Below are 20,487 nucleotides of genomic sequence, written 5' to 3' on the forward strand. Positions count from 1 at the left end.
CCCAAGCCCATGAGGAGGCAGTCAACTTTGGTAGTCATCAAAGTGATGCTAATTAAAACCACAAGATACTATTTCCCACCCACCAGATATGCAAACTTTTTAAAGTCAGGCAAATACCAAGTAGAAGCAGAGTCCGCTTCCCCATCTTTTGTGTCTGGGCTGGTCTGTGACTTGCCTTGACCAATAGAATGCAGTGGCAGCAACACTGTGTGAATTCAAGCTTAGGCATCCAGAGGCTTTGTAACCTCTGCTCTTGCTTTCTTGGAACACTGCTGCCAAATTAAAGAGCTCAGGCTAAACTCTGGAGGGTGAGAGACCATGTGGAGCAGAGATGAACATGCTGGCCAAGGCTGGAGGGAGGTGAAAATACACCAGGTCATCCCCTTTTGGTGTGCATGGTATCTCCGTCAGTCCTGTCTGGAGGCTCTACTCTGCCCTCCCTCCCCCCCTCCTTTCTTTTCTTTTTTTTCTCTTCTTTTATAGTAGACTTTATGTTTTAGAGCAGTTTTAGGTCCACAGAGTAACTGAATGCAAGGTAGAGAGATTTCCCATACATCTCCCTACCTCCAAGCACGCACAGCCTCCCCCACCATCAGCCTCCCCCACCGGAGAGGGTACATTTGTTATAACCAATGAACCTACATTGAAAAGTCTGTAGTTGACATCAAGGTTCACTCCCGATGTACATTCTGTGGGTTTGGACAAATATATAATGACACGTATCCACCAGTATAGTAACATACAGAGTAGTTTCATTGCCTTCAAGTCCCTCTGTGCTCCACCTGTTCATCTTTCCCTCCCCCCAGCCCCTGGCAAACACTGTCTCCATAATTCCCCTTGTCTGTATGTCCCACAGTTTCCTTATCCATCACCTACTGAAGGACATCTTGGCTGCTTCCAAGTTCTGGCAATGATGTATAAAGCTGCTATAAATATCTATGTGCAGGTTTCCGTGTGGACATGAGTTCTCAGCTCCTTTGGGTAAATGTGTTTTTTAGTTAAACATTATAGTTACATTTCCAAGTCCTGTGCACTGTCTCTGATCTCATTTTCTTCTTTCCCTCCTCACTGGTGGCCTGTCTCTGCAAGTAGATGTGGACCGTTCCAGCCCATGTCCTCATTCCCTCCACACGTGCACGCATCCACGAACAGCAAGTAGTGTGCTTCTATGCTGTCTTGTGTTCCTTCCTTTCTGTCCCATGGCTCACCCTCCCTTTCTCGCTACAGCCCTATTTCCCAAAGCTGTCCCTAAAGAGTCACTCAGTGAACCAGCACTGCCTGTGCGAGCCAGCCCCTCCCCTCCAGAGCCCCCAGTCCTTCCGGGGAGGCACCGTTTATGGAGAGCATTGCCTCTTCCAAACCTGAGATGAAGAGTTTGGCATACACAGGTTTGTGCAATCCTCCCAACAACATTGCTACTGAGATCTAGGAGGCACGCTCTAACGACATCTGCCTTCCAGTTGTTCAAACCCAAAACATTGGCATTACCTTGACTCCTCTGTTTCTCTCCCATCCACTTCCAACCCATCAACAAATGCTATTGGTTCCACCTTCCAAATACAGCCAGAATCCCGCCCCTCCTCTGCACCTGCCAGGCCGAAGCCACTATTATCCCTCACCTGCATTATTACTGTGGTGGCCTCCTCGTTGGGACTGCTTGCTTCTGCCCCTGGACCCATATCATTTATTTTCAACATGGCAGCCAGAGAAATATTGTCAAAATCTTCCCAAGGCTTCCATCCTACCCAGATGCAAACCACAAGACCCCACATGACCTGTCCCATCCCCTCCCTCCCCTCCCCTGCCCCCATTCTCCTCCTAGCTCTCTCTGCTCCATCCACACAGGCCTCCTCACTGTTCCTCCAACCTGCCAGGCATGGCCATGCCCCAGGGCCTTTGCACAGGCTGTTCCCGTCTGCTCAGAATGTCCATCCCCAATTAACCTGGTGCCTCCTTCCCTTGTCTCTTCTGGGCCTTTGAGGAGATGTCACTCTCCGTGAGACCTTCCCAGTCCCTCTATTTAAAACTGCACTACACACACACACACACACACACACACACACACACACACACACCTAGCACTCCCTATCCTCCCCTTTGCTTTGTGTTTTTTCACAGAGCTTATTGTCTGGGGCACTGTATATTTCTCTTACTTATTTTGTTAGTATCTGTCTGTCTTCCCTTACACACTGACACATCAGCTCCACAAGGAGAGGATTCTCAGTGTTGTTTGCTCACTGCCATGGCCTTAACACTTAGTACAATGCCTGGCACCCCGTAGATGCTCAGTAAAAGTTGGTGAATAAATGAATCCACATTTTACAAGTGAGACAACTGAGCCTCAGTGAGGATATATCGCTTGCCTGAGGCCACACAGGAAGGAATGAAGAGCCAGACACAAGTTCTCTGAGCCTAGAGGCCATGCCCTTAACCACTGTACCACCCTACCTCTTTGAACCACACCAGTCTGCCTCCTGGTGCCACGTAGGAGGTTTGGCACGTGACAGGAACCACATGTAACACTCTCCTGCCCAGCAGCCTTGTAGGCTGATTCCAGACAGGGCTTGCAAGTCACCAGGGGCAACAGAACAGTTGGCCTCATCTGGCCTGAGGGAGGAAGTTCCCTCCTGACCTCAGGGAGATCAGCTGAGTCTTGAGACTTCTTCCCCCAAGTCATGTGACATCTCAAGGGGGGACAGGGGGTATGACTTATCAGGCCTCCAGGCTGGGGTAGGGCCAGCTGAAGAAAAGGGCTCCCTCAGGCAGCAAGAATGACTGAGGTTAGACCACCAGAAGGACTTTCTGGTAGCCCAAAGCGTGGGAGAGGTGGCAAAGGACAGGGGACCTTTTAACCAAAGTTAGGAGGGGTGTGTGAGAACACTTCCTCCGTGTTGGTGAGGTAAGCCCCTCAGCCCCCTCCCCCTTCCACCAGAATATCAAAGAGTTGGGCTGGCACCTTGCCCATATGCAAATCAGCACCCAGACACTTCCCCTTTGCCTGCTGGTCCTCCATCAGCAGAACCTCTGCCCAAGGCAAAGAAAGAGGCAGAAAGTTTGGTTTAGTTTGCCACCCTCCTCTCGGGAACCAGTATGCAGGAACAGAGGCTCCATTTGGTGACTGGGGGCAGGGAGCAGCAGCAAGGACCCACAGCTGAGCACAACTGCTGCAATCAGCTCCCCTACCCCCACCCCAGCCCAGGGAGCCACCGGAAACAGGAAATGCCTGTTACCAGGGCTTGCTCAGGGAGACAGAAGAAGGGGGGGCCTCTGCATTCAGCCCTGAAGCCCCTTAATCTTGGGACTGCAAGACTTCATCTTGCAGACCAGAGAGGGTGGGTGTTCTGTGCTCCTGCTTCAAAGCCTGGAAACAGAGGTACAGAGCATCAACTCTGCATCCTGGCCTTCAAAACCTTCCCCATGCCAGCCTATCTCTATTCTGTCTCCTCCTCTCTCACCCGAACACACACTCAACACCTCAGTGTCAGTCGAGGTGGTCAGAGAGACATGGTTCCTCTCCCAGCCCAGCCGCAGCAAGCTCAAGGACCTTGGATGCATTACTGCACCATCTGGTGCCTCCACTTCCTCGTCTTCGCTCTGGGAATGAAAATACCAACCGAATCTCCACTCTAGCACCTGGCCCACCAAGCAGGGTCATACATTCATTCAGCAAGCATGTATTGAGTGCCTACTCTGTGCCAAGCCCCGGGACCTGGTGGTGGCCAAGACAGACAGAACCCTGTCTCCAAAGAGCTTATAGTCTAGTGGGGAGATGGACACTGAGCAGACAGTGGCATTAATAATTGATTGGTTACAACAGTGGTGGGTGAGTGAGCATGGGAAACAGCATAGGGAGCCCCGGGAGGGATCTGGTTAAATGGGAAAGGTGTCTGATAAAGCCAAGGACTAAGGGATGGCAAAGCAAGAGAAGTGCTCCAGGCAACCCTCACGCACCTCTGGCTGGGGTGTCAATGGTGCAACCAAGTTGGAAGAATGGTTTGGCAGTTTCTTAAAAGGTTAGACGCGCATCTACCACACAACTTATTCTACCTTCAGGCGTTTACACCGAGAAACGAAAGCAAGTGTTCACACGGAGCTGAATGTTCACAGCAGCCATATCAGCGTCAGCCGAAACATGGCGACAACCCAAGTGTCCATCAAGAGGAGAAAGGGTGAGCACACTGTGGGGCGTCCATACGCTGGAATTCAACTCAGGAATAAGGTATGAAGGACTGATACACACAGCGCTATGATAAATCGCAGAAGAATGGTGCCCAGTGAAAGAAGCAGACCGAGAGTGTGCATAGCGTATGATCAGATGGAGCGGCATGACAGAGCGCTTTAATCTTGCAACCACCCCTTCATTGATTCAACAAATATTTATTGAGCATCGACTATGCCCCACGTACTGATCCAAGTCATGGGGATACAGCTGTGAACAAAAGAGATACACATCCCTGCTGGCATGAGGCTGACTCTCCGGTAGAAGGAGACACACCACCGAAGTGTTACACGGGTATGTATGTATAAGGTGGTGAGTACGAAGGGAGAAAAGTAGTGGGGTAAGGGGAGGGGAGCGCTAGGAAGGGGTGCAGTTTTAAATAAGGTCTGGGGAGCTTCTCTCAGAATGTGACATTGGAGTAAGGGCTTGAAGGATGGAATGATCCAGGTGGGTGCCTGGAGGAAAAGCATTCCAGGCAGAGGGAACAGCCAAGGCAAAAGCCCTGAGGCAGGACACTGCCTGGTGCATTGGAAAAAGAGGTTGGAGGCCAGTGTGGCTGGAGCAACGTGAGAAAGTAGGAGTGGGAGGGAGTGAACCAAGGGCAGTATCAGGTGCTGATTTACCAAAACTGGATATCAAAACTGTGTAGTCAGGGGTGCCTGGGGGGCTCAGTAGGCTAAGCATCCGATTCTTGATTTCGGCTCAGGTCACGACCTCAGGGTTGATTGAGCCCCGCGTCAGGCTCCATGCTGGGCATGGAGACTGCTTAAGATTCTCTTTCTCCATGGGGCGCCTGGGTGGCTCAGATGGTTAAGCATCTGCCTTTGGCTTGGGTCGCAATCTCCAGGTCCTGGGATCGAGCCCTACGTTGGGCTCCAGCTCAGGAGGGAGTCTGCTTCTCCCTCTTCCTCTGCCTCTCCCCCTGCTTGTGCTCTCTCTGTGTCTTTCTCTCAAATAAATAAATAAATATTAAAAAAAAAAAAGATTCTCTCTCCCTCTGCCCCTCCCCCACCTCTCCCTCTCTAAATAATTAAAAAAAAAAAAAAAACTGTGTAATCAAAATGGGACAGGTGGTTGTCACCAGAGCATTCCACCCTTTGGCCATATCTCAGGGTCCCTGAGAAGGAAGCACAAATGGTCAATGCCTTTTCCCTAATTCCCCTGGTCCCACACTCCAGCGCAGATCACACTGAAGGGAACAGGCCCACATCTTTTGGGGTGCTGGATGTTACACCCATGTGGGGATCATTCTGAGTCCCCAGGGCAGAGAGGCACAAGACAGACACCCCAAGGTGGATTTCCGGAAACATGTCCATTGAGGAGCCATGAAGTTGCTGTGGTATTCTACCAGGACTAGAGGTGACCTGGAGGAAGCCAGGGACATAATTACTGCAGGCAGATCTCTGATGGGTTGTCTGGTGGAAGGCTGATGAGCTCTGTGCTGGTGGAGAGTCCTCAGAAAGGAGATCTGGGTTTGATCTAAGATTAAACTAAACTCCAAAACCACCAGAACCATTAGAACTAAAGAGGACCCCGCCTCGGGAAATGAAACCATTGCATTTCACCCGTTCTCAGGCAAATAGCAATAACAGCAGCTCCCGTTGAGATAGCACTGAGCTCCAAGAGGCAGTTACTATGAGGACCATTGGTCGGTTTGCTCTCAGATCCATTCCCTGCCTGCCCTTTGCTCTGTGTCACAGCAAAGGGAACTACATTTCCCAGTCTCCTTTGCACCCTGGCTTCCAGGTAGGCTCAGCCAATGGGATGCCCAGGCAGGAAACCAAAGCGCGGGAGGAAGAGAAGCCAAGGTATTTCTCCCTCTCTTGCTCTGCCTCTTCAGCCGCAAATACTCTCCTTCCTGGTCTCCGCTCCCTGATGGCAGTGCTTGCAGAAGGTCCTGGCTCCCCTGAATGGTTCTGGCCTCTGGACCCTGGTCACACCACCTCTTCTACTGTTTCTCCAGCCCAGTGGCCACTCTCTGGGTTACCTCAGTATTCCCTAACTGTCTTTCAGCTCCCTCATCACCCATTAGCCATTCCCCAAATTAAATCCTCTCTGTCTGAAAGATCTAAGATGTTTTCTGCTTTCCTGGCTAAACCCTGACTGAGAAAACCAGAACTTTGAATCCAAGACTATCTCCATAACCACTTAAAAGTTTCATATGTCCACCTCAAAGAGGTGATATTCATATAGTGCTTATGGTCACAGGTTTGGGGGTTCAAATCCCAACATAGTTACTTGTTCACTTGGGCAACTCACTTAAATTTTCCATGTTTCCATTTCCTCATCTGTGAGACTAGGATAATAATGAAAACAGGTTGTGCTTTCCAAAGATAGCCACGAACATAGCACCCGTCCAGCATGCTCTTCTGCAGTGGGACTTGTCACATCACCATCGGGAGGTGCAGTCTGATTCCCCGGCCCTTGAATCCAGGCTGGTCTTAGCAAATTACAGCAAAGCGACACCACCTGGTCTCTAAGTAGGTCAGAAGAAAACTTGCAGCTTCCACCTTGAGAAACCCTTGATCTCTCCACACTCCTCAAAACCCAGTCACCATGTTGTGAGGAAGCCCAAGCCACATGGAGAGGCCACGGGCCGCTGCTCCAGTCAACAGCCCCAGCCTGAGCTCAGTCACCCCATCCCAGACTCCCAGCGTGCAGGGGAAGGCTCCTCCAGCTGATTCCAGCCCTCAGACATCTCATCGTGGGGCTGAAAAACCATCATCCCCACACTCCATATGAATTCCTGACTCACAGAATCTGTGAGAATTCTAAAATAGTTGTCTTACATCTTTAAGTTTGGGGTGGTTTGATTTGCAGAAGAGATAACCTGAACATCATGGCACCTACTCCATGGATTTGCTGTGAAAATCAAATGAGTTATAAGTGTTACATACTTGGAACAACACTTGCACATATTAAGTGCTCCATAAATGGACCTGCTTCTACTGTTGTTATTTATTATACTCTCTGACACTCTTTCCATCCACTTCGATAAAACTGTTCGTTTCAAAGTACCAACACCTCACTGTCAATACACTTTCTTCTTTTGGTCTCTAGCTTTCCTCCTAAGTCACTGGCTCTCTTCTGACTCCTTGGCTTCTTCTTCCTTCTCTCCCCAACCTCTCCATGCAGCTACACCCTGAGGCTCAGACCCCTTTTCTTCTCTCTCTCTCCTCCCTCCCCAAATGATCTCATCTCCCCCTATGAGTTTGCTTACCAATCACTACGCGGTACGGCTTGCAGCATGTGACAACTTTACAACCATTCACTCATTTAATTCTTGTAATAGACCTATAAGTCAGGGACTATCCTGACCCCCATTTGAAAGGTGGGGAGACTGAGTGACGGAAAGGTACAGTAACTCACCCAAGATCACACAGTCAAGACTAGAACCCAGACCCCCCTGTAACTAGAGTTACAGGGTTTATCAGCCTCAGCACAATTGATACTTCAGTGGCTGTCCTGGGATTACAGAACATTTAGGATATAAGCAGCATCCCTGGTCTCTACCCATTAGATGCCAGGAGCACACCACTCCCTCCAGTAGTGAGAACCAAAAATATCTCCAGGCATTTCCAAATGTCCCCTGGGGGGACAGAGTTGCTCCCCACACCCCCGGTTGAGAACCACTGCACTAACCAGTATGTTGTGCTGCCTTCCATCTCCAGGGTAACTCAGCCCCATCAGAATTTCCCCCAAACTTGACTCTCCCCAGCCTTCCCATCTTAGCAAGTATTGCCCCCATTCACAAGGTTCCTAAGCTACAAACTTAGACATCATCTCACCTCCTTTCGTTCACTTCGACCCCTCCCCCATCTGGTCTGTCAGGAAGTCTGACCAGCACAACCACTGAAATGTGAGCCCATCGACTGTTCCTGACTCCTAGTCTAGCCACCATCACATCCCTGTGGGACATCTCCATCAACCCCTCCACCCATGTCCCCTCATTGCCATTTCAATCACTCTAACAGTCCAGTCCCCACAGAGCAGCTAGAGGGACCTCCTTAACCCACCAATTTGCTTAAACCCTCCAAGGACTTCCCATCACATCTAATTGTGCACACATACCCACAGCCACACTAGCGAAGCACCTTCCTCACAACCTTAATCCCATCACTTTCCCTTCTCTATTCACCTTCATTTAGACCCTCCTCACCACAGGGCCTTTGCATGGCATTTACCCTCCTCAGCCCATTCTTCCCAGAGCTAGCTCCTCAGCCTTCAGCTTTCAGCTTTCCTTGACCAACCTCCAGAAGTATGCCCCTTTCCTCTCCTCCATCTTGACCTCTAGCTTATTTTGTCTGCAGCATTTATTGTAATATTTTGTTGATTTGCTTTTTTACTGTCTACAGTGGGTTGAATGGTGGCCACCCCAAAAGATATAACTACTTTAGATCCCTAGAACCTACCTGTGAATGTGACATTATTTGGGGGGGAAAAATAATAAAAGGACTTTGCAAGATGTCATTAAGTTAAGGATCTCGAGATCACAAGATCATCCTGGATTACTGGGGTGGGCCCTAAATTCACCAACAAGTGTCCTCACATGAGACACACAGAAGAGACCCACAGACAGATAGACACAGAGGAGACAAGCTGGTGAAGACAGAGTGACAGTCAGGAGCCAAGGAACACCAAGAGCCACTGGAAGCTGGAAGAGGCAAGGAATGGATTCTCCCCGAGAACCTCCAGACAGAGCTCGATCCTGCTCACACCTTGATTTCAGACCTCTAATTTCTGGAACTGTGAGACAATATATTTCTGGTATTTTAAGCCATCCAGCTTGTGGTCCTTTGTTAGTGCAGCCACAGGAAACAAGTATACTGCCCTTCTTCCCCACAAGGCCATGAACTCAGGAGACCAGAGAATGTGTCTGCTGTGTTCTTTCCCATAGCCCCAGCACTCAGCACAGCTCCTGTTGCTGATAATAAAATAAGTGATTATTCTAACTCAATGAAGCTCTCGATCTCTTCTTCACTGTCCCCAGACAGTAACTGTCCGTGCATGTCTCTGTGGACCCTCCCCAAGATCAGAAGCTCACTCCCTCCAAAACAGAGTTTCAGTGGGGGGGGGGGGGGGGGGGGCAGGGATTCTACCTCCTATGGGACATTTGACAATGTCTGCAGACATTTTCTTGTCACAGCTCCAGGGGAGACGGTGCTACTGGCATCAAGTGGGTGGAGGTCAAGGATGCTGTCAAGCATCCTATGATGCACAGAGCAGCCCCCAGGACGGAGAAAGATGGGGCTCCAGTTGTCAGCGGTGGGGTCTGGCAAGAGGCTGTGCAGCAACTTCATACTTGATGCCAGTGTAAACACCGATTGCCTCCTGACAGCTATTCCCATTCTTCTGCTAGCAGCCCCGCAGTGTCCCCTGGGAGCCACCCGTCCTCCTTCTAGTCTAGCTCTTTTGGGTGGGGTCGACTCCTCCCCATCTCCAGAAATAGATAGATATGTGACCTCAGCCTGGCCAATCAGAGCCACATATTCTACCAACCACAACAATTGGTTGAGGAACAGATATGTGACTCCCCCCACACCCACACAACACACATACACAAAGAAATCATGCCCAGTGAAGCATAGATTGGGGCTTGAGCTGCTATTTTCCACTGTACACAAAAATGTGGGCATCTAAATTTGGAGCAGCTGGGCACCCTTGCCTGCCACCATGAGGGGAAAGGATGACTGAGAATGGAGGAAAACAACTGAAAAGGGGGTGGAGGTGATCCTGAGATAAAGCCCCTGGATCCAGCTGGACCTGAAGCTTTTTTCTCCTAAGCTTTTCAGTTATGTGAGCTAGTAAATATTATTTTTTACAAAGGCAGTTTCAGTTGGGTTTTTGGTCACTAAGTCTAAAACTCTTGGTTAAAATTTCTGCAGACTGAGCTCAGAATTTCCTCAAACTTCAAATTTCTCCAACTGAACATCCCTTATCTCTTCCCCAAGGGACCTGACTCCCAAGTTCCTCCTAAAGCCCAGGTCTCAGAACACCATCCCCACTATCAAAGGGGGACAGTTAATCTGTACATTGTGGTGAGATCTTTAGAAGCTCAGCTGTGCCCACCCAACACACCCTTGGGTACTGCCCACTTCCTGGCATTAATGTTAACAAGGGAGACAAACAGAACTTCTTTTGGCTCCTCAAATATGCCCCAACCTCCACACTCAATTGCCATGTCACCTCCTCCAAGACGCCTACCGTGGTTGCTTCTGGGGTTTCCCGCCTCTCTGCTCCCATAATGCCCTGGGCTCCACCCACCCATCAGCTGACTGTGTGTTCTACTCTTGGGTAATTGCCTACTTCCTCATCTATTTCCATGAGCTGCATGAGGATCTGTGTGTTAATCATCATGGCATTCTCCATCATCCTGTGCATGGCTTAACCCAAGGAAATATCCATGACATGGGTGATGTCATCATTAGTATTATTACTAGCATCATCATCATCACTTTCCCCATTTTACCAGTGAGAAAACCAAAGGCAAGAGAGGCCTAGACACTTGCTTAGCCACTGCTAACCAACCACCACTAACCAATAATAAGTAAGCACTCAACAAATACCCACTAAATCAGGGATCAATTGGTAAACTCTTTCTGTAACGAGACAGGCAGCAAATTTTTTTTTTTTTGGCTTTGCAGGTCATAGCATCTTTGTCACGATTATTCATGTAATGAAAGCAGCCAAAGACAATATGTCAACAAATGAGTGTGATCATGTATCAATTAAATTGTGTGTATGAAACAGGACATAAGTTATGATTTGCTCTCCCAGTATTAAAGGAAGGATGAATAAATTGAATGAAGTGAAGAGTTGATAAATATTTATTGAGCACCTACTATGTGCCCGGTGCTCTTCTAGGCACCAGGGACACAACTGTGAACCAAACAGACAAAAGCCTTGCCCTGACACTCCAGTGCGGGAAGCAGATAATAAGCAAAGAAGTAAAAACTATGTAGGTCAGAGGGCTGTAAGTGCCATGGAGAAAAATAAAATAAGAAAAAGAAGAGGGAGTGTGGGGGGGGGGGTAAGGGGCATAATCTTATGTGTGGAAACCAGGGAAGTTCTCTGATAAGAAACCTGAAGGAGATAAGAGAACAATCACAGTGTATATCTGGTGGAAGACAGATCCATGGAGAAAGAACAGATGTGCAAAGGCCCTGAGGCTGGATCAGACCTGGTGGGCTCTGGGAACAGCGAGGAGACTCCTGTGTCTGGAGTAGAGTGAGGAAAGGGAAGAGGGGGGGAGGGGAGGGCCAGGAGGTGGCCAGAGGCCAAATGCATAGACTCTCATGGGCCAGGGTGAGGACTTTGTCTTTTGCCCCAAAGGCAATGGGGAGCCATGGGAGGGCTGGGAGCAGGAGAGGGACAGGATTTTTCCAGCCTCCTCTGTGGAAAGTCCTAAAGGGTGACATTTCCCAGTACAAGGCCTAAAAGGAAGTCAGTGTACAGAACAAAATGGAAGAAAAGAAGGCACAATACCAAATGTTGGCCCTCCCAGACTTCCGTCCCCATCAGCCGTAGTAAACATGTTGTGATGAGGTCTTCCAAACAGCCCAACCCAACCTACTTTGCTGAGATTTGCTCCCACCCAGGCTCCCCAGTCCCTAGCTGAATTCTTCCCTCGTGGCTTTGATTCAAGCCCCCCTTGTTCCTTATCCCACTACGGCTTCCTCCAAGTCAGCCCCTCCAGACCTGCATCTCTGAAGCCAGGTAGGCATCCTTCTGGGGTTCTACAGCATTCTCTTCTATGTCCACCCAACCACTTCCTGTCTGCCCTAGCTCCCGGCTAAACCATTCTCAGCCTAAACCATTGCAGTTGGATGGGACCACGTGATGGAGTTCTGGGCAATGGATCAAGAATGGAGGTGACAGCACCACTTCTGGGATAGGAAGAACTCCAAGGGCTTTAGGGAGAGTAGGGCCATGGGATGGAAGGAGCCCAGGTCCTGTAGGTACTTTGTAAAGAAGAGCCACTCCCTTAACCCCCCAGTTGACCCAAACTAGATTGTGATGTGAGCAAGAAGTAAACCCTTACTGCTACTGAAGTGTGTAGTTTGGCACAGCAGGTAACATTACACACCCTGACTTATACCACAACATATAGCCAACTCAGACTGACTGAAATCAAATTAACAAAAACGAGTGCCTCCCACTATTTCAGCATTGGCTAAATTTAGCACATCAATCACACCAGTAAGGAATTCAACTTAACCTATCACATTTTACCCTCATACAACCCCTGAGATAAACATGCTGTCCACATCCCCATTTTATAGATAAGACAACCAGGGCTCAGATAGGTCAAGCAATGTTTTTTTTCTTCAAGACAACAAAGGTAGTAAGTACCTGATTTGAATTTCAAGCCAGCCTAATATATAAAGAGCTCCTAAAAATCAGTAAGAAAGGACAGCAGTCCCAGAAGGAAAAAAGACAATGGGCAAATGATATGAACAGATATTACTTCACCAAGAGAAAAGAGAAATAGCTCTTAAACAAAGGAAAAGAGGTCTAACCTCACTCAGAATAAGAGAAATGTGAATTGAGCCATAATGAGCTCCATTTATCACCCATGAGTTGGCAAGACTCCAAGAGCTTAACAACAGAACAGTCTGTGGCAAGGTGATGGCCAGTAAGCACTCTCATGCTTTGTTAGTGGTAATGTAATTGGAATAGCCCACATGGGAACAGGCCCATATGGAGAACAATTTGGCAATATCTACCAAAAATACAAAGGCTCAGACACTTTGAGCCAGCAAATCCTTCTGAGAACTTCTTCCATGGAGATACTTACTCATGTGTATGGCAGCAATAATAACATTCCTGTGTAGCCAGGGACTTTTCTAGGTTCTTTATAGTAATTCATTATGCTTAAAGATAGGAATTTATTATCCCCATTTTAGAAATGAGGATACTTAGGCACAGAGAGGTTAGGTAACAGGCCCAAGGTCACACAGAGGAGGAGTCAAAAAATGATTCATGGACAAGGTTAATGGTTGAAGTAAATGTGTCGTTAACAGAAGCCTGGCACAATCCAAGTGTCCACTGATAGAGAGGATGAGAAAATAAATGATCACCCCACTGAGCAATGGGATAGGGCCAGTTTTGGGTAACTGTGGACAGCAAGAATCCCAGAACCAGGCTGTCCAGGGTTACAATCCCCAACTCTGCCGCTTTCAAGTTAGGCTCCCCGAGGCAAGTTACTTGACGCCTCTGTGTCTCAATTCCTCGTGTGAAAAATGAGGATAACATACCATCTACCACCTAGGGTGTTATGAGAATTAAACAAGTTAGTATATAGAAAATGTTTACGGGGCGCCTGGGCGGTGCAGTCGGTTAAGCGACCGACTCTTGGTTTCAGCTCGGGTCGTGATCTCAGGGTCGTGAGATTGAGCCCCACATCAGGCTCAGCGCTCAGCGTGGCGTCAGCTTGGGACTCTCCCTCCCCCTCTGCCCCTCCTCCCACTCGTGCTCTCTCTAGCTCTCTCTCTCTCTAAAACAAACAATAAATCTTTAAAAAAAAAAAAAAAGAAAAGAAAATGTTTACAACAGGAATCTGCAAACTTTTTCTACAAAGCTCTGGATAGTTGATATCTTCAGCTCTGCAGGCCAGACAGTCTATGGCAACCCCTCAGCTCCGTGGCTGTAGCTGGAAAGCAGCCGTAGACAATGCATATGTGAATCAATGGACATGGCTGTGTGCCAATAAAACTTTATTTATAAAAACGTGCTGTGGTCCAGGGGTCCCTGGGTGGTTCAGTCAGTTAAGCATCTGCCTTCAGCTCAGGTCATGATCCCAGGGTGCTTGCTCAGGGGGGAGCCTGCTTCTCCCTCTCCCCCTGCTAGTGCACTCATGCTCTCTCTATCTATCTCTCTATCTCTTTCTCTCTCTCTCTCAAATAAATAAATAAAATCTTTAAAAAAAAACAAAACATGCTGTGGTCCAGATTCAACTTTTGGATTGTAGTTTGCTGGCCCCTGGTTTGGATTAATGCCTGGCACATAGTTAACACAATATAAGTCATTTGTTAAATAAATGGACTATCCAGCATACCATGCAGTCATTTTCTTTATTTTTATTTTTTTTAAAGATTTTATTTATTTATTTGAGAGAGAGAGAGAGAATGAGAGAGAGCACATGAGAGGGGGGAGGGTCAGAGGGAGCAGCAGACTCCCCGCCGAGCAGGGAGCCCGATGCGGGACTCGATCCCGGGACTCCAGGATCGTGACCCGAGCCGAAGGCAGTCGCTTAACCGACTGAGCCACCCAGGCGCCCCCCTCCTTTTTATGTGTTTTAATATTTGAACCATATGAATGTATTATTCACCCAAATAAATATTTTAAAGACTCTTGCAGCTCTCTGTCCCCGATCACAGGGTCTCTCAACCTCAGCGTTATTGACGTTTGGGGCAGAGAATTCTCTGCTGTGTGAAGCCGTGTAGGATACTGAGCAGGATCCTTGACGTCCAACCACTAGATTTCAGTAGCATCTCTCAGACGTGATGAAACCAAAAACGGGTCCAGACATTGCCAAATGCCCCGGGGGGGGGGGGGGCAAAATCACCTCAGCTGAGAAATACTACCCCAACCTAGACTCCTGCGTGCTGCGTGACCCTCTTGCTACCCCATATCCTTCCTAAGGAGACTTTTTAGTGAGGGTTTATTAGGTGTCAGACCCCATGCTAAGCAGTACTGAAATAGCACAACAGTCCTCGAAATAAAGGTCCCATTTTTATCCACATCTCACAGATGGGGAAACTGAGGCTTGGAAGTGGTGGCATCAGGATTTGAACCCAGGTCTGGCCCCTCAGAGCCTCTGCCCTCCAGCTGGCCCCTCTTCTAACTCTCCCTCCCTCTCCCCTGCCTCTGTCAGTGGCCCGGGCATTCACAGGATGGGGACCTCGACATCATCCGGGCCCCAGAGCCTGCCTCTCCACCAGGTCTAATCAGCTCCCACGCCCTGGTGGGTCTTTCCCACAATGACTGCCACATTCGTCCCTTCCTCTCCACTCCCTTGGCCTTCAAGTTTCATCTCTGCAACCCAGAATGTGGACTCCCAGAGAGAGGAGGTGAGTTAGGATGTCTGGTGGTCAGGGTGCCACCTGTGATATGATCCTCCCTCGGCCTCAGATCTCAGAGGGACCATCGGCTTGTAGACACTCTGGTCTGACTTCAGCCCTGAGCCATCCCCAGCAGACTCTGAGGCCACCCACAAGCTCTTGCCTCAGGGCCTTTGCACTGGCAGTACCCCTGCCAGGAGCACTGTGTCCCCGGATTCACAAGGCTCATCGCCTCATTTCCCCATATGTCCCTGCCCAAATGTCACCTTATCAGTGAGGCCTCCAGGACCACCTATTCAAGGGTGCAAGCCCCACACTCAGGAGCTCCCTTTCCTGCTTTGATTTCTCCAGAGCACATACCGCCTGCCCACAAGGTGAACGTTTCCTTATTTGCTCACTGTCGGTCTTGCCCACTGGAAGACGGGCTCCTCAGTGACAGGGCTCCGTGTGGGTCTCCTTCCCGCCATCCCAGCACCGAGAAGAGGCCTGACATACGCCCCAATTGCCGTTGAGCGCAGGCGCTCTTTCCGCCCTCTTCCCGGGAAACAACTGAGAAAAAGCAGAGGAACTGAGAAGCATCCAAATTCCGGCTGCCACACCTTCATCTACGGCGCTCCCGTCGGGATCATTCTCCCCTTTTCTCCCTCTGCCCTTCCGCACCCCAAGGGCGGTCCGTGGCCCCAGCTTAAGTCAATGGACAGACGGGGCCCTGCAAACCCAGAGAAGCTGTTCTGTGCTTGCGTCACCTCCCTCCACCCCAGTGGAACCACCTTTTCGCTTGGCGCACACATCTCCACTGTGAACAGGGCACAGGGCTGAGCTTTGAGGGGAGACAAGATGAGCAGAGACAGGAAGGCTCAGAGCTCCATATGAGAGGATGGGGGAACAGCCCTGTGCGGCCTGGGGCCTGACACAGCTGGGCATAGGAAGCCAGAGCAATGAGAAAGCTCATGCTCACTCTTCAAAACATAGCACAAATGTCCCCTCTTGCATAAAGCCTGACGTCGCCAGCCCATGTCTCGCCTTTGCTTCAGGGCTCCCAGCCCTGAGGTTTCTCCCTCTGTCCCAGTCACGACCGCACAGGGCTGGGGGTGTCCATTTCCTCAGTCTGGGAGCACCCGGAGGGCCAGGCCTGGCACCACCTGGCGCAAAGAAGAAGGCTGCCTCCCTGCAGCCCCCACAGCTGCCTTCCCAGATATTAAGGCCATGCCCCCGTGCCCTTCGTTAGACAACCAGCAGTACACAAGATGTAGGCAGGGGTGGAAGTTCATCCTCAAGTTTATCCAGTTCCCCATCAGCTGCCATTAAAGCCTCACTGGGGACCTTGGCCGCCTGTGGGTCCGGGGCCTGACAGGTCCCATGGCTACTTCCCCATCTGCTAAAAGCCAGGAGGTTAGCAAATGTATGCAAATCTGGGATGGCCTGTGGCCAGAGGGGCTGGGCCTCTGGAGTTCCCTCATCCTTTCAGTAAGCCCGGCCTGGACTAAGGAGGGTGGGCCACCCACCTCCCCAACCCCAAGGCTGTGTCCCCAGGGAATGCCCCCCCAGGAACCCCCATGGGCCCCCTCCCTGAGCAGTTACTTCCCCCCTCTGCATCCGCACGTGGCGGATCTTGGACCAGAGAAAAGGCCCCCCACCAATCCACAGCTCCCTGACACAAAGCTTTCATTGCAGAGTGGAGCCTGAGAGCCAGAGGTGAGTGTCCTCTCAGACTCCCAAGGCAGGTGAGGCACCCAGAGCCCCCAGACCCCCAGCATACACAGCTTCCACCCAGCACCCAGGAGACCACAGGGACCCAGAGAAGGGGCTACAGAGAGGGGATCCAGTCACGTCACCTCCTCCACCCCAACCGCATTCAAACAGGGATTTGAATATATTTCCTGAGTCTAGCAGGGCCCTGCTCGGTACAGTCCACCTCCCCCCCGGAACCTGGGTCTTTGCAGTAATCCCTACAGAGAAAGAGCAGTTATTTCTAGGCTCCAAAACCCCAGGACCTACTCTTGGGCTCAAGACCAAGGCTTTTCTCAATGTCTCCCTGGGATGGGTAGAGCTAGGAAGACCAGAGCCCGGGGGCCCACAGCCCCCCACCCGCCCCACGCGCCCCAAGCCCAGGCAGGAAGCGAAGGGGAAGAAGATGTGAGGGGAAGGAAGGGGCCCAGGGCCTGGGAGGAGGAGACACATGTGGGGGAAGAAGTTGATGGAGGCCCCTCCCCCATAGGCAGAAGGTGGGGGGGTGGTGTCAAAGGAGGTGAAAACCTCAGGCAACCTGTTGGCCGCCTGGGAGTTCCCAGGTAACCCTCAAGACCCCCATACAGTCCCATCTGGGGTTTTGAGGCCTCAGTGGAGTCAGCCAGGGGCTTGGAAGCTTTAACCCCAAGTTTGTCAGTTCTTAGCCTAGATGTGCACTAACCCAGAGCCTATTAACCCATTCCTGTTACCCTTGGGTGAGACACGCCCGGATCTCAGAGTTTACTGCCCCCTCCATCCCTCCCCCCTTCCCTTGTGCCAGTCCCAGAGTCCGGAGCATATTCTCTTCTATATCACAGGCCCAGAGTTTCAGTGTATTAAGTCTCCTGGTGCCAGCCAGGGGTGGCCCCCACCTCCAACCCTTGGCACTCCAGCCAGTGGCAGGCTCACCTGGGACATCTGGGGGCGCAGGTTGACCTCACGCAGGTTGATGGCATGGGGCAGCAGGTTGTTGAGCAGCTGACACAGAAGGACGCCATCCCGGAGGGCCTGTGCCAGCTCGCACACCTGGGCCCCGTCCCAGGTCACGCGGTGGCTGGGGGGCAGCACCCGGCACTGGATCAGCCAGTGGGTACACTGGCGCCACAGCTCCATGGCCGCTGCCTTGCCGGGTCAGCCCGCGCGCCCTTGCGGCCTCCACCGCCTGCCTGCCTGCCTAAGCTAGCTAGCTACCACTTCCTCTTCTTTGCCTGTAACTGTCGCCCTGAGAGGGGGTGGAGGAGGCGGAGCCGTGGGGGGGGGGGGAGGCGGGAGCACCTGCAGCCCATCCCCTTCTATTCAGGCCCTGGCATCTCTTCCCCCCACCAGCTCAACACAGGCCCGGGCACTGGGGGTGGGGGGCTGCTGGCGGAGTTACTGAGGCCTGCTGCCTTCCTCCGTATCCAACCCTCTCAGCAACAGACTCAAGATCTGCTCTCTTCTGAACCCTCTCTGCCCTGCCTCCACCCCACGTGGGCACCCAATGTCCTAGCTTGAATGAGCGTATTCTCCTCTACCCTGGTGCCCAGGCTCACCCCCGCCCCCACAGTCTGTCCTCCCCATGGAGGAGAACACCTGTGAGCATCTGGGCAAGTCATGATGTCCCTCCTCTTCTTACAGCCCACTGCCCTGCAGCCAACAAGGCCCTACATGACATGGCCTCCCTGCCCTCACCTCTTCCACTCACCACTTTCCCTCACGCATTCTGCTCCAGCCACACAGGCCTCCTCACCCAGGACACCCTAGAATCTTACCCCAAAATCCTGCCACAGGGCCTTTGCACATGCCACTCCTCTGCCTTCGACAAGCAACTTCATGGCTAGCTGCTCCCTTACCTCCAACAGTTCTTTGCTCAATGTGACCTGTTCATGAAATCTTCCCAAACCTCTCCATTTCAAATCACAGACTTTCTTTTCCACTTCCCTACATTAAGCCCTGATCACCATCCAACAAACCTGACATTTTATTATATTTATTTCTTTATTGTCTATTTAGAAATCTCTGTCTCATATGTTCCCAGCACCTGGCACAAATACATGCTCCGTAAGTATTTGTTGAATGAATAAATAAATGGTTGGAAGCTTTTTTTGTCTCTACCTCTAACATCCCCAAATTCATTCATTTATTGCCATGGCCCTGGCCACCACCATCTCTTTCCTTATAGACTTCGATGGTGTCGTTCATTAATCCATTCGTTTAGCAAACATTTACTGTCTTCGTAGACCTTATCATTACCTGAAATCATTTTGTATGCAAGGTCTCTCTCTCCCCACCTCCACCCCACTAGGCTGAATAGACTCCCTTCTATCTCACGAGGCACGCCCCTTGGATTTTTCTTTTTTAATCCTTTAATCACTAGGGGGCGCTAGACTCCTTCAGTGGACAGACACCACCCCCACCCCCCCCCAACCCCCGACCGCACCAAAACTAGGTGGGAGGAGGTCAAGGAAAAGACACTCCCCTCAGCATTTCCTGAGCCTCGAGCCTCTTCCACATTCGCGGGGGGAAAGCCGAGCCTGGAAATCACCAGCTTTGCGATCCCACAGGCACCGAAACTTTTCATCCCCAACCATCCCGGGCGCTCATTTCCTCATCTGTAAAATGGGTGACAGCAATCTTCACCGTTTAGAATTCTGGTAGGGATCAGAGATTGTGGGGCTGCACAGATGAAAGCGAGGAAGGCAGAATGGCGCTCCAGGGCTCCAGGTATGAATCCCACCTCCGCCACTCACAAGCCGGGTCAATTTGGGCAAATGGCTTAGCTGCCCGGTGCCTCCGTTTCTGCATCTGGAAAATGGGGGTGATGGAAATAGTAGCTACTTCACTGAGGGGTCGATGTAAAAATTAAATGCGTTGAAGCAGGTCAAGGAAGCGGGACAGTCCTGGCACACAGTAAGTGCTCAATAAGTGTTAGTTGGCGGCTACTGCTTTCAATACTGTTTTTATTACTGTGAGCCCTCAATAAACGTGGCCAGACCGTCCTCCCTCTTGTTCCAGATCATTCCCCCAACCTTTCCATGCTTGCTCCAAGCATCACGATGGAAGCCCACCTCCCACCTCCCACCAAGGAAACCACCTGAATGTTTCCCCCGGCCATAATCCCCCAGAGTCTAGCTCATCTCCCTCGTGCTGTTACAGGGGAGAGGCTGTCGTGTTTTCCCGCATCTGTCTCCACAAAACCCGACAGCCACTGGAGTTCCCTTCCCGGAAACCCAACGGGACGGTCTGGAGGAAGCGCACCTCTACGTCACAGCAGCCGCCACACCCGCGCTGCAAGAGAGCCCGTAAGGGGCCGCCCTGTGCCCGCGAGGAGCCCTGGGGGATAGAGGAGAGAAACACCCTCCCCACGATCCCAAGGGGTTAGGGGTACTTAGGACCAGCCAGCGGGGAACCGAGGAGCCAAGCTCTAACGGGCGGGACTAGGAGGGGCGAGGAGCGTGTGGGCGTTGCCATCCGATGGGGGCGGGGCGACGTTCTAGG

The 20,487-nt window shown here is 50.9% G+C and overlaps 1 protein-coding gene across 2 annotated transcripts in view; it reads right to left on the reverse strand.

The window, feature by feature from the left end:
- VAV1 (vav guanine nucleotide exchange factor 1) overlaps positions 1–18,212 on the reverse strand; it is a 49,130-nt gene extending 30,918 nt beyond the window's left edge. Inside the window, exon 1 of one of the 2 annotated variants that reach the window (XM_028126263.2) lies at positions 17,920–18,212. In XM_028126263.2, coding sequence (XP_027982064.1) covers positions 17,920–18,123 — 204 coding nt within the window. In that variant the 5' untranslated portion in view covers positions 18,124–18,212. The remainder of the gene's footprint in view (positions 1–17,919) is intronic. The other variant, XM_028126262.2, reaches the window with a different exon arrangement.
- Between the last annotated feature and the right edge of the window lie 2,275 nt (positions 18,213–20,487).

Source organism: Eumetopias jubatus, unplaced genomic scaffold, assembly GCF_037043125.1.
Source record: "Eumetopias jubatus isolate StellerSeaLion01/CBP00866 unplaced genomic scaffold, mEumJub1_p1.0 scaffold_1, whole genome shotgun sequence".
NCBI classification, from domain to species: domain Eukaryota; kingdom Metazoa; phylum Chordata; class Mammalia; order Carnivora; family Otariidae; genus Eumetopias; species Eumetopias jubatus.